This window comes from Pseudorasbora parva, chromosome 13 (genome assembly GCF_024679245.1).
Source record: "Pseudorasbora parva isolate DD20220531a chromosome 13, ASM2467924v1, whole genome shotgun sequence".
NCBI classification, from domain to species: Eukaryota; Metazoa; Chordata; class Actinopteri; order Cypriniformes; family Gobionidae; genus Pseudorasbora; species Pseudorasbora parva.
In genome coordinates this window covers 3,026,333-3,040,411 of record NC_090184.1, presented here as the reverse complement: position 1 = coordinate 3,040,411, position 14,079 = coordinate 3,026,333, and the positions used below count along the sequence as shown (strand labels likewise).

Below are 14,079 nucleotides of genomic sequence, written 5' to 3'. Positions count from 1 at the left end.
CCAATAGTGCACGTCAAACAGAATTCGGAAGCAAGGCTTTTCAAATTTAAAATGTGGGGCAATGTGTTACGCGTTTCATTCTTTACATCTGACACTTTTCTTAAAATGGTTTTCCAGATCTATACATTTAAATATTTTTGAATGGAAAAAAAAAATAATAATAATACAGGGCTCTTGAATAATACAAAACTTGAAAAAAATTAGGAGCGTTATATAATGGTGTATGTATATATACACCAATCAGGCACAACATTATGACCACCTTCCTAATACTGTGTTGGTCCCGACTTTGCTAAAAAAACAGCCCTGACCTGTCGAGGCATGGACTCCTCTAGACCCCTGAAGGTGTGCTGTGGTATCTGGGACCAAGATGTTAGCCACAGATCATTTAAGTCCTGTAAGTTGTGAGGTGGGGCCTCCATGGATCGGACTTGTTTGTTCAGCTCATCCCACAGATGCTCGATTGGATTGAGATCTGGGGAAATTGGAGGCCGAGTCGACGCCTCAAACTGGTTGTTGTGCTCCTCAAACCATTCCTGAAGCATTTGTGCTTTGTGTCAGGAGCATTATCCTGCTGGAAGAGCCACAGCCACCAGAATACCGTTTCCATCAAAGGCTGAACATGGTCTCAGCAATGCTTAGGTGTGGAGCGTGTCAAAGTAACATCCACATGGATGGAGGACCCAAGGTTTCCCAGCAGAACATTGGCCAAAGCATCACACTGCCTCCGCCGGCTCGCCTTCTTCCCATAGTGCATCCTGGTATGCACTGCAATGTTGTAGATTTAATTTATTCTAAAGCAATATTCTCACCAGCTTTGACACATTAACAGTTTTTTTCAAATGCTTACACACAAAATCCTTACTTGTCACACAATTTCTGAAACCTAACGCTCAAAAACACTAGAACAACACACAATCTGCAAAACCATACACTAATTCTCTGGTTCCGACTCACAACACGCAATACACAATTCTCTATGAAACACATACAAATCTTACAGGAAGTATCTTGATTTCCAAACACAACCAATCAAAATGCCACACTTCATCAGGGCCTCACACTAACTCCTCACATGTGCAAACACTCATTGCTTTACTTAACATCAGGCAATCCGTGGCTTTAGAATAGGCCTATAAATAGGCCAAAGGTCAAGTTATAGGTTTTTAAACATGGATGCAAACAATTCAAACAGAGTAAGGGGAGTTGGAGAGAGAGTCAGAGGACATCAGGACAAGGCAAATTTCGAATTAAAGGAGGAGGAGTTCAAAGAGGAACAAGAGGATGAGCTGGAAGGGAAGCAATGGGGAGGAAGAGGAGGAGGACAAAGACCAGGAACAAGAAGAGATTAGAGTTACTGTCACTGATCCTGTGATCAACCATGGTTTAACAACGAGAGGCTGGACAGAGATTCCAGGCTAATTTGAGTCGATTTACAGTGGCGGGTATAATTCGAACATTTAGAAATGAGAACAGACATGTACTACTGTAATGTACACATGTTCTAATGTACACATAATAGCTATTTCAGCATAACATACAGTATACTATAATACATATAATATTTTGCCAAAGTTTTGGGACGCCTGCCTTTCCATGCACATAAGCTTTAATGCCCTCCCATTGTTAATCCGTAGGGTTTAATATGGAGTCGGCCCACCCTCTCTTACAGCTTCAGCTCTTCTGGGAAGGCTTTCCTCAAGGTTTAGGAGTGTGTTTATGGGGATTTTTGACCATTCTTCTAGAAGCTCATTTGTGAGGTCAGGCACTGATGTTGGACGAGAAGGCCTGGCTCTCAGTCTCCGCTCTAATTCATCCCAAAGCTGTTCTATCGGGATGAGCTCAGGACTCTGTGCAGGCCAGTCAAGTTCCTCCAGACCAAACTCCTCATCCATGTCTTTATGGACCGACGCTTTGTGCACTGGAGCACAGTCATGCTGGGAGAGGAAGGGGTCGTCCACAAACTGTTCCCACAAAGTCAGGAGCATGAAATTGTCCAAAATGTCTTGGTATGCTGAAGCATTAAGAGTTCCTTTCACTGGAAATAAGGGCCCAAGCCCAACCCCTGAAAAACAACACCACACCATAACCCCCCCTCCACCAAACATTACACTTGACATAGTGCAGTCAGGCAAGTCTCGTTCTCTTGGCCACAGAAGTCTGGAGGTCTGGAGCTGTTGACTCTGCAGAAAGTTGGTGACGTCTGCGCACTGTGACCCTCAGCATGTGCTGACCCCGCTCAGTGATTTTACGTGTCCTATCACTTCGTGGCTGAGTTGCTGTTGTTCCCAAATACTTTTGGCAAAATAGTGTACATTTGTGAATTTGGATTTAGAATTCGTGAAATATGCAATCATATCCTTAATGATGCCAAAATTTGTGCTACCAACGGTGTTTGCAATGTTTGCTTTTGAGATGTGTGCGATATTTTGAATGCAGTGCTTAATTTTACAAGAGAATTATCATTATTCGAAACACTACTGTTGCGTGCCAGTAATAAACTCCTTGTACTCAGTTAAAAAACAAAGCAAACAACATTTTCCAGGAAATTTTACATGCACTCTAGTTTTTCATGTGTTTTTCAGGACTGGAAAATAAATGTGGAAAATTTACTCTGTTTGTGGTATATAAAGGTTCTACAGATGTTAAAGGTTCTCGGTAACACTTACAGTATGGGGAACAATTCTCATTTTCAAATGGTTGCTTATTAGCTTGCATATTAGCAGTTTATTATTACTTATAAAGCACAAATTAATATTAACATATTATTCTGCATGATCATATTCTACATCCATTAATCTAACCCCATACCTAAACATAACTACTACAACAACTACCTTACTAAATATTAATAAGCAGTAAATTGGGAGTTTATTAAAGCTCCACTGTGTGATATTTTCCCCCATCTAGCGGTGTAAAGGTTTATGACCATCCAGTGAATATTAGTTTCAGTTCCTCTCAATTCTGATTTCGTTTTAACTCCTACGGTGGCCGATTTAGTCCAAGATTAACACGGCAATCCCCCTCTTCACATTCGACACGGTGCCATCGAGTCTTAAAACGCGAAAGGCGAAGCTTGAATTTACGGGTATGTCCCTCTTTGGCTAATGTACTTTCAAGATGGAGGGGCAACATGGCGACCGGCATTCGAACCCCTCACCCGTATTTATTTTTAATGGCATATTATAAACTTACGACAATACTTTATTACGTGAAAGAAGTAAATATACAGTAATGAGCATATATTTTTTAAAAGAACTAAGTGATTTTAGCTAAGAATAAACTAAAAAAGTTACACAGTGTAGCTTTAAGGCAAAAGTCGTGAATATGCGTATCTTCATATAAAGCGTTCTGCTTGTTACAAACTTCTCCATGTTTTATTTGTTCCGTCTGACTTAATAGCAAAATAAAATAATATTGCACCTTCACGGAAAATATCATTTTTGGCAATGATTCACAAATTTGTATATTTGTATAGCTTATTATAAGGAGGGGGGAAATCACGCCTCTATGAATGTGAAAAGCAAATATGGGGGCGGAAAAAGCTAAATTAACTGACATGATTTTGATCCTCTACAGTCAATAGTAATTAGGATTTAAATGTTTAGTTATTTTTTCAGTTGTTTGCCTCAAAATTACTTAGGACAGGCATTCAGAAACCCAGCAGAATTCCCCTTTGCACATAATGCATGATTCCCCCGGGCCTCAACAAAAGCTCTCAGACCGCATTGACCACACACTCGGCCCTGAATGCCACAGCAGATTGAGAGTTATGTGCAGAGCAGAAACAAAACTGGAGGACTAGTTACTAAAGCAGTCAGGGACATGTAGAACAATGCAAATATCACTGGAGGTAATTAAGGTTTTGTGTAGTTTGACCTTTATGAAGAAACTCGGTTCCAAGTTGTAACATCTACAGCTGGCAGTCATGCTGGATAGAGTAACTTAAGTCACAGCAATGAATCCTGGCTCATAAAACACAGCACTGCTTTGGGCTTAAATGAGCATTGCTGCCTTAGAGGAAGGAGGAGAAGATCAGGCATTTTCCAAAGGGAACCCAGAGCAACAGACAACCGCAGTGTGAATAAAAGGACAGAAGTACCTTTTAAACACTTGCTTTGTCATGGCAGATGCTCAATCACTCACTAAACAGCTGATTAGAGCTTTTCTAAAATGACTCAGAGCAAACCATTGCTCGCTAAAGGGGTTCAGATGAACGCCTGAGAAGCCCGGTTAACAGGGAACGTTCTCAGATCGTACTGGCAAGGTTATGAACAGTAACATTAAAGGGTTAGGTCAAAAATGTTATTTTGATATCATTTATACACTCTTGTGTTGTTCCAAACCCAAAAGACTTTCGTTCATCTTCAAAACACAAATGAAGATATTTTTGATGAAATCTGAGAGCTTTCTGTCCCTCCATTGAATCCACACAACTACAACTTTGAAGCTTCAAAAAGTTCATAAAGAGATCAACTCAGACATTATGGTAAACTGAAGCTCAAGCCTGCTTACTTGACACAGCACGTTTGAGCTTCAGCGAGAACCAATGAGGTTCATTCTCATGTTACGCAGCACGTTTGACCTTCAGCGAGAACCAATGAGGTTCATCCTCGTGTTACGCATCACGTTTGACCTTCCGCGAGAACCAATGAGGTTCATCCTCGTGTTACGCAGCACGTTTGAGCTTCAGTGAGAGAATTAATGAGGTTCATCCTCGTGTTACGCAGCACGTTTGAGCTTCAGCGAGAACCAATGAGGTTCATTCTCATGTTACGCAGCACGTTTGACCTTCAGCGAGAACCAATGAGGTTCATCCTCGTGTTACGCATCACGTTTGACCTTCCGCGAGAACCAATGAGGTTCATCCTCGTGTTACGCAGCACGTTTGAGCTTCAGTGAGAGAATTAATGAGGTTCATTCTTGTGTTACGCATCACTTTTGAGCTTCAGCGAGAACCAATGAGGTTCATTCTCGTGTTACGCATCACGTTTGAGCTTCAGCAAGAACCAAAGAGGTTCATCCTCGTGTTACGCAGCACGTTTGAGCTTCAGCGAGAACCAATGAGGTTCATTCTCGTGTTACGCAGCACGTTTGAGCTTCAGCGAGAACCAAAGAGGTTCATCCTCGTGTTACGCATCACGTTTGACCTTCAGCGAGAACCAATGAGGTTCATCCTCGTGTTACGCAGCACGATTGAGCTTCAGCGAGAACCAATGAGATTCATCCTTGTGTTACGCAGCACGTTTGAGCTTCAGTGAGAACCAATGAGGTTCATCCTCATGTTACGCAGCACGTTTGACCTTCAGCGAGAAACAATGAGGTTCATCCTCGGGTTACGCAGCACGTTTGAGCTTCAGCGAGAACCAATGAGGTTCATTCTCGTGTTACGCAGCACGTTTGAGCTTCAGCGAGAACCAATGAGGTTCATCCTCGTGTTACGCAGCACGATTGAGCTTCAGCGAGAACCAATGAGATTCATCCTTGTGTTGCGCAGCACGTTTGAGCTTCAGTGAGAACCAATGAGGTTCATCCTCATGTTACGCATCACGTTTGACCTTCAGTGAGAACCAATGAGGTTCATCCTCGTGTTACGCATCACGTTTGACCTTCAGTGAGAACCAATGAGGTTCTTTCTCGTGTTACGCATCACGTTTGAGCTTCAGTGAGAACCAATGAGGTTCATCCTCGTGTTACGCAGCACGTTTGAGCTTCAGTGAGAACCAATGAGGTTCATCCTCGTGTTACGCAGCACGTTTGAGCTTCAGCAGGAACCAATGAGGTTCATCCTCGTGTTACGCATCACGTTTGAGCTTCAGCGAGAACCAATGAGGTTCATCCTCGTGTTACGCAGCACGTTTGAGCTTCAGTGAGAACCAATGAGGTTCATCCTCGTGTTACGCAGCACATTTGAGCTTCAGCGAGAACCAATGAGGTTCATCCTCATGTTACGCAGCACGTTTGAGCTTCAGCGAGAACCAATGAGGTTCATCCTCGTGTTACGCATCACGTTTGAGCTTCAGTGAGAACCAATGAGGTTCATCCTCCTGTTACGCAGCACGTTTGAGCTTCAGTGAGAACCAATGAGGTTCATCCTCGTGTTACGCAGCACATTTGAGCTTCAGCGAGAACCAATGAGGTTCATTCTCATGTTACGCAGCACGTTTGAGCTTCAGCGAGAACCAATGAGGTTCATCCTCGTGTTACGCATCACGTTTGACGTTCAGCGAGAACCAATGAGGTTCATCCTCGTGTTACGCAGCACGTTTGAGCTTCAGTGAGAACCAATGAGGTTCATCCTCGTGTTACGCAGCACGTTTGAGCTTCAGCGAGAACCAATGAGGTTCATTCTCATGTTAGGCAGCACGTTTGAGCTTCAGCGAAAACCAATGAGGTTCATCCTCGTGTTACGCATCACGTTTGACGTTCAGCGAGAACCAATAAGGTTCATCCTCGTGTTATGCAGCACGTTTGAGCTTCAGTGAGAACCAATGAGGTTCATCCTCGTGTTACGCAGCACGTTTGAGCTTCAGCGAGAACCAATGAGGTTCATTCTCATGTTAGGCAGCACGTTTGAGCTTCAGCGAAAACCAATGAGGTTCATCCTCGTGTTACGCAGCACGTTTGAGCTTCAGCGAGAACCAATGAGGTTCATCCTCGTGTTACGCATCACGTTTGACCTTCAGCAAGAACCAATGAGGTTCATCCTCATGTTACGCAGCACGTTTGAGCTTCAGCGAGAACCAATGAGGTTCATCCTCGTGTTACGCAGCACATTTGAGCTTCAGCGAGAACCAATGAGGTTCATCCTCATGTTACGCAGCACGTTTGAGCTTCAGCGAGAACCAATGAGGTTCATCCTCGTGTTACGCATCACGTTTGAGCTTCAGTGAGAACCAATGAGGTTCATCCTCGTGTTACGCAGCACGTTTGAGCTTCAGTGAGAACCAATGAGGTTCATCCTCGTGTTACGCAGCACATTTGAGCTTCAGCGAGAACCAATGAGGTTCATTCTCATGTTACGCAGCACGTTTGAGCTTCAGCGAGAACCAATGAGGTTCATCCTCGTGTTACGCATCACGTTTGACGTTCAGCGAGAACCAATGAGGTTCATCCTCGTGTTACGCATCACGTTTGACCTTCCGCGAGAACCAATGAGGTTCATCCTCGTGTTACGCAGCACGTTTGAGCTTCAGCGAGAACCAATGAGGTTCATCCTCGTGTTACGCAGCACGTTTGAGCTTCAGCGAGAACCAATGAGGTTCATTCTCGTGTTACGCAGCACGATTGAGCTTCAGTGAGAACCAATGAGGTTCATCCTCGTGTTACGCAGCACGTTTGAGCTTCAGCGAGAACCAATGAGGTTCATCCTCGTGTTACGCAGCACGTTTGAGCTTCAGTGAGAACCAATGAGGTTCATCCTCGTGTTACGCAGCACGTTTGAGCTTCAGCGAGAACCAATGAGGTTCATTCTCATGTTAGGCAGCACGTTTGAGCTTCAGCGAAAACCAATGAGGTTCATCCTCGTGTTACGCATCACGTTTGACGTTCAGCGAGAACCAATGAGGTTCATCCTCGTGTTACGCAGCACGTTTGAGCTTCAGTGAGAACCAATGAGGTTCATCCTCGTGTTACGCAGCACGTTTGAGCTTCAGCGAGAACCAATGAGGTTCATTCTCATGTTAGGCAGCACGTTTGACCTTCAGCAAGAACCAATGAGGTTCATCCTCGTGTTACGCATCACGTTTGACCTTCAGCAAGAACCAATGAGGTTCATCCTCATGTTACGCAGCACGTTTGAGCTTCAGCGAGAACCAATGAGGTTCATCCTCGTGTTACGCATCACGTTTGACCTTCAGGGAGAACCAATGAGGTTCATCCTCGTGTTACGCATCACGTTTGACCTTCAGTGAGAACCAATGAGGTTCTTTCTCGTGTTACGCATCACGTTTGACCTTCAGGGAGAACCAATGAGGTTCATCCTCGTGTTACGCATCACCTTTGACCTTCAGTGAGAACCAATGAGGTTCTTTCTCATGTTACGCATCACGTTTGACCTTCAGTGAGAACCAATGAGGTTCATCCTCGTGTTACGCATCACGTTTGACCTTCAGTGAGAACCAACAAGGTTCATCCTCGTGTTACGCATCACGTTTGACCTTCAGTGAGAACAAATGAGGTTCATCCTCGTGTTACGCATCACGTTTGACCTTCAGGGAGAACCAATGAGGTTCATCCTCGTGTTACGCATCACGTTTGACCTTCAGTGAGAACCAATGAGGTTCATCCTCGTGTTACGCATCACGTTTGAGCTTCAGCGAGAGCCAATGAGGTTCATCCTCGTGTTACGCAGCACGTTTGAGCTTCAGTGAGAACCAATGAGGTTCATCCTCGTGTTACGCAGCACGTTTGAGCTTCAGTGAGAACCAATGAGGTTCATCCTCGTGTTACGCAACACATTTGAGCTTCAGCGAGAACCAATGAGGTTCATTCTCATGTTACGCAGCACGTTTGAGCTTCAGCGAGAACCAATGAGGTTCATCCTCGTGTTACGCATCACGTTTGACCTTCAGCGAGAACCAATGAGGTTCATCCTCGTGTTACGCAGCACGTTTGAGCTTCAGCGAGAACCAATGAGGTTCATCCTCGTGATACGCAGCACATTTGAGCTTCAGCGAGAACCAATGAGGTTCATCCTCATGTTACGCAGCACGTTTGAGCTTCAGCGAGAACCAATGAGGTTCATCCTCGTGTTACGCATCAAGTTTGACCTTCAGCAAGAACCAATGAGGTTCATCCTCGTGTTACGCAGCACGTTTGACCTTCAGCAAGAACCAATGAGGTTCATCCTCATGTTACGCAGCACGTTTGAGCTTCAGCGAGAACCAATGAGGTTCATCCTTGTGTTACGCATCACGTTTGACCTTCAGCGAGAACCAATGAGGTTCATCCTCGTGTTACGCAGCACGATTGAGCTTCAGCGAGAACCAATGAGGTTCATCCTCGTGTTACGCATCACGTTTGACCTTCAGTGAGAACCAATGAGGTTCTTTCTCGTGTTACGCATCACGTTTGACCTTCAGGGAGAACCAATGAGGTTCATCCTCGTGTTACGCATCACGTTTGACCTTCAGTGAGAACCAATGAGGTTCTTTCTCGTGTTACACATCACGTTTGACCTTCAGTGAGAACCAATGAGGTTCATCCTCGTGTTACGCATCACGTTTGACCTTCAGTAAGAACGAATGAGGTTCATCCTCGTGTTACGCATCACGTTTGACCTTCAGGGAGAACCAATGAGGTTCATCCTCGTGTTACGCATCACGTTTGACCTTCAGTGAGAACCAATGAGGTTCATCCTCGTGTTACGCATCACGTTTGAGCTTCAGCGAGAAACAATGAGGTTCATTCTCGTGTTACGCAGCACGTTTGAGCTTCAGTGAGAACCAATGAGGTTCATCCTCGTGTTACGCAGCATGTTTGAGCTTCAGCGAGAACCAATGAGGTTCATCCTCGTGTTACGCAGCACGTTTGAGCTTCAGCAGGAACCAATGAGGTTCATCCTCGTGTTACGCATCACGTTTGAGCTTCAGCAAGAACCAATGAGGTTCATCCTCGTGTTACGCATCACGTTTGAGCTTCAGCAGGAACCAATGAGGTTCATCCTCGTGTTACGCATCACGTTTGAGCTTCAGCGAGAACCAATGAGGTTCATCCTCGTGTTACGCAGCACGTTTGAGCTTCAGCGAGAACCAATGAGGTTCATCCTCGTGTTACGCACCACGTTTGAGCTTCAGCGAGAACCAATGAGGTTCATTCTCGTGTTACGCATCACTTTTGAGCTTCAGCATGAGCCAATGAGGTTCATCCTCGTGTTACGCACCACGTTTGAGCTTCAGTGAGAACCAATGAGGTTCATTCTCGTGTTACGCATCACTTTTGAGCTTCTGCAAGAACCAATGAGGTTCATCCTCGTTACGCATCACTTTTGAGCTTCAGCATGAGCCAATGAGGTTCATTCTTGTGTTACGCATCACGTTTGAGCTTCAGCAAGAACCAATGAGGTTCATTCTCGTGATACGCATCACTTTTGAGCTTCAGCATGAGCCAATGAGGTTCATCCTCGTGTTACGCACCACGTTTGAGCTTCAGTGAGAACCAATGAGGTTCATCCTCGTGTTACGCACCACGTTTGAGCTTCAGTGAGAACCAATGAGGTTCATTCTCGTGTTACGCATCACTTTTGAGCTTCTGCAAGAACCAATGAGGTTCATCCTCGTTACGCATCATTTTTGAGCTTCAGCATGAGCCAATGAGGTTCATTCTTGTGTTACGCATCACGTTTGAGCTTCAGCGAGAACCAATGAGGTTCATTCTTGTGATACGCATCACTTTTGAGCTTCAGCAAGAGCCATTGATGTTCATTCTTGTGTTACGCATCACGTTTGAGCTTCAGTGAGAACCAATGAGGTTCATTCTCGTGTTACGCATCACGTTTGAGCTTCAGTGAGAGCCAATGAGGTTCATTCTCGTGTTACGCATCACGTTTGAGCTTCAGTGAGAGCCAATGAGGTTCATTCTCGTGTTACGCATCACGTTTGAGCTTCAGCGAGAACCAATGAGGTTCATTCTTGTGTTACGCATCACTTTTGAGCTTCAGCAAGAGCCATTGATGTTCATTCTTGTGTTACGCATCACGTTTGAGCTTCAGTGAGAGCCAATGAGGTTCATTCTCGTGTTACGCATCACGTTTGAGCTTCAGTGAGAGCCAATGAGGTTCATTCTTGTGTTACGCATCACGTTCAAAGATAAACGAAAGCCTTACAGGTTTGGAATCACATCGGGATGAGTAAATGATGACTGGATTTTTATTTTTGGGTAACCCTTTAATAGAATACTAGTTCAAAATGTTATTTATATATTGTTTTTCATAACTAAAGAACGTAAGTAAAAAGTTCTTAGAACATATTTTGGGGATGTTGGGGGAAGTAGTCTAATTTCGGTCAGTCTATAGAAATAACATATTTAATCACTTAACAAAACATGTATCAAGACAAATATCACAAAAGGCTATGAATGGCTCTGAGCAATGCTTTAAAAAATGAATTTACTTCATTGAGAGTGTGTCATATTTGCATTAGCATTTACAGCCTTAAGCAAACGACTTCTTGATACTCATATGCTGTACATGTTAAACCTCAAGAGGATTGAGTGGAACCTAAAACAACAAAACGCGTCTCATCTTCCAGTAAGTCTCTCCCCTTTTTTCGTTTTGGATCCATCCACATGCCAAATGCAGCCAGCTGCTCCTTTTAATCAGCCTTGACCCATCATGCATCCAGAGCGAACAAAAGCATACAGGCATTTATCTTCCTTCCCTCAACATTGCACTTCAGTTCACTGACAAGCCCTTTTCTCTTCCCCTTCCCTCCTTCACATCCACTGTAGCCCGCCACCACCATCGCTTGTTACACATTTCCAAGGCAACATTAGCTTTCTATGAATGGCATGGCAACGTCAAATAGTATCCTGGCCTAGAACAGGAGAGACAAAGGAAGGATGACCTACATGTAGAGAGATCTTCCCAGAAAAACCCGCCATTCTCCACCGGATGCATACAGCTTCGTGACTGTGTTTCGCATCTGCCATGTGATCTGTGAAGAACGAAAGAGAGTTTTAACTTCATGAGAGGTCACCTGATCTGAACAGAAGTTTCCTAAACCATTTAGTTTGACTTAAGAAATAATCAATGGAACCTTGAATTAATTTTTTATCAAGGACGAAAGGGGTGACGGTCAACCTTAGGGAGTGTGGGGTAAGATGAGCCAGTGGGTAAATATTATCTAGCAAACTGTGCATTATTCTGGGTCACATGACCATGTAATTACAAAGTATCTATCATATACTATCATATATATTTTATGTCAGTGGGGCAACTAATAATTTATCTATCTATCTATCTATCTATCTATCTATCTATCTATCTATCTATCTATCTATCTATCTATCTATCTATCTATCTATCTATCTATCTATCTATCTATCTATCTATCTATCTATCTATCTATCTGTCTGTCTGTCTGTCTGTCTGTCTCCACCCATCCGTCCGTCCGTCCGTCCGTCCGTCCGTCCGTCCGTCTCTACTGAATGATGTGCTGATTAGGTGATCACCTGAACCAAATCTTATTTAATAAGGAAAAGTATAAAAAAACACTTCTGTGGTCATCACTATCCTCTTGCAGTAGGACCAGCTGGATGGCAAAAACAGTGCTAGTAGGGCCTCAAAAGTAATTGGAATAAAAAAAAAACTATTAACCATGTCATAAAAAAGTTGTTTACAGGGAAAAGTTTACAGGGAAAGTTTTGAGTGAGGAAAATAAGGGTTCTATTCTGGCTTTACTGGCAGAGGGATACAGTGAGCGTAGGGTTGCTGCCATCCTTAAAATTTCCAAGACGGTGGTTCATAAGAACAAGGTCAAGCAGCAGACATTGGGGACAACAAAGCTACAGACCGGCAGAGGGCAAAAACGACTCTCCACTGACCGGAATGACCGCCAACTCATTCGAATGTCACTCAACAACCATAGGATGACATCAAGTGGCCTACCAAAAGAATGGCAAAAGGCAGCTGGGGTGAAATGCACGGCGAGGGCGGTTCGAAACAGGCTCCTAGGGGCAGGGCTGAAGTCGTGCAAAGCTAGAAAAAAGCCCTTCATCAATGAGAAGCGAAGAAGAGCCAGGTTTGCAAGAGACCATAAGGATTGGACTGTAGAGGACTGGAGTAAGGTCATCTCTGATGAGCCCAATTTTCAGCTTTGTCCAACACCTGGCCGTCTAATGGTTAGACGGAGGTCTGGAGAGGCCTACAAGCCACAGTGTCTCCCACTGTGAAATTTGGTGGAGGATCGGTGATGATCTGGGGGTGTTTCAGCAAGGCTAGATTTAGGCAGATTTGTCTTTGTGAAGGACGAATGAATCAAACCACGTACAAGGTTGTCCTGAAGAAAACTGCTCTGAGAATGTTCCCCGACTCTGAGGACTGGTTTGTCCAGCAGGACAATGATCCATGCCACACAGCCAGGCCAATCAAGGTGTGGACGGAGGACCACCAGATCAAGACCCTTTCATGGCCAGCCCAATCTCCAGACCTGAACCCCATTGAAAACCTCTGGAATGTGATCAAGAGGAACATGGATGGCCACAAGCCATCAAACAAATCCGAGCTGCGTGAAATTTTGCACCAGGAGTGACATAAAGTCACACAACATCAGTGTGAGAGACTGGCGGAGAGCATGCCAAGACGCATGAAAGCTGATTCAAAATCAGGGTTATTCCACCAAATGTTGATTTCTGAACTCTTCCTAAGTTAAAACATTAGTATTGTGTTGTTTAAAAATGAATATGAACTTATTTTCTTTCCATTATTCGAGGTCTGACAACACTGCATCTTTTTAATTATTCTTATCTATCTATCTATCTATCTATCTATCTATCTATCTATCTATCTATCTATCTATCTATCTATCTATCTATCTATCTATCTATCTATCTATCTATCTATCTATCTATCTATCTATCTATCTATCTATCTATCTATCTATCTATCTATCTATCTATCTATCTATCTATCTATCTGTCTGTCTGTCTGTCTGTCTGTCTGTCTGTCTGTCTGTCTGTCTGTCTGTCTGTCTGTCTATCTATCTATTTATCCGTCCGTCTGTCATTTAATTTAATAGTCTTATTAATAGTCTAAATAGGGGCTTTATTTATTTATTATTAACTCTACATAAGAAAAAAAGCTTTTAATTTAATCTGATATCAGATAATAACACATTATTTATCCACATTAGCATTACTTTCATCTGAAAAGTAAAAACCCTTGCCCTTTGTGTAGACGATGACAGAACTAAGTGCAATTTTACAGTTCAGAAACAATTAAAACCATCATTCCCAGCAAAAGCCTTTGGTGCTGTAAAACACCTCAGACTCCTTCTTATCCAGAGAGAAAGTGGACAGAAAATCATCTCTTTATACAAATTATGACCTGTGCTATTTTGATTAGATGAAATCCATTCGCGT

The 14,079-nt window shown here is 43.6% G+C and overlaps 1 protein-coding gene across 1 annotated transcript in view; it reads right to left on the bottom strand.

Moving 5' to 3' along the window:
* The window catches only part of adgrd2 (adhesion G protein-coupled receptor D2), a 62,696-nt gene extending 51,042 nt beyond the window's left edge, over positions 1-11,654 (bottom strand). The window contains exon 1 of the mRNA XM_067412966.1: positions 11,569-11,654. Within this exon, the coding sequence (XP_067269067.1) occupies positions 11,569-11,617 (49 nt within the window). The 5' untranslated portion in view covers positions 11,618-11,654. The remainder of the gene's footprint in view (positions 1-11,568) is intronic.
* Positions 11,655-14,079: the final 2,425 nt, after the last annotated feature.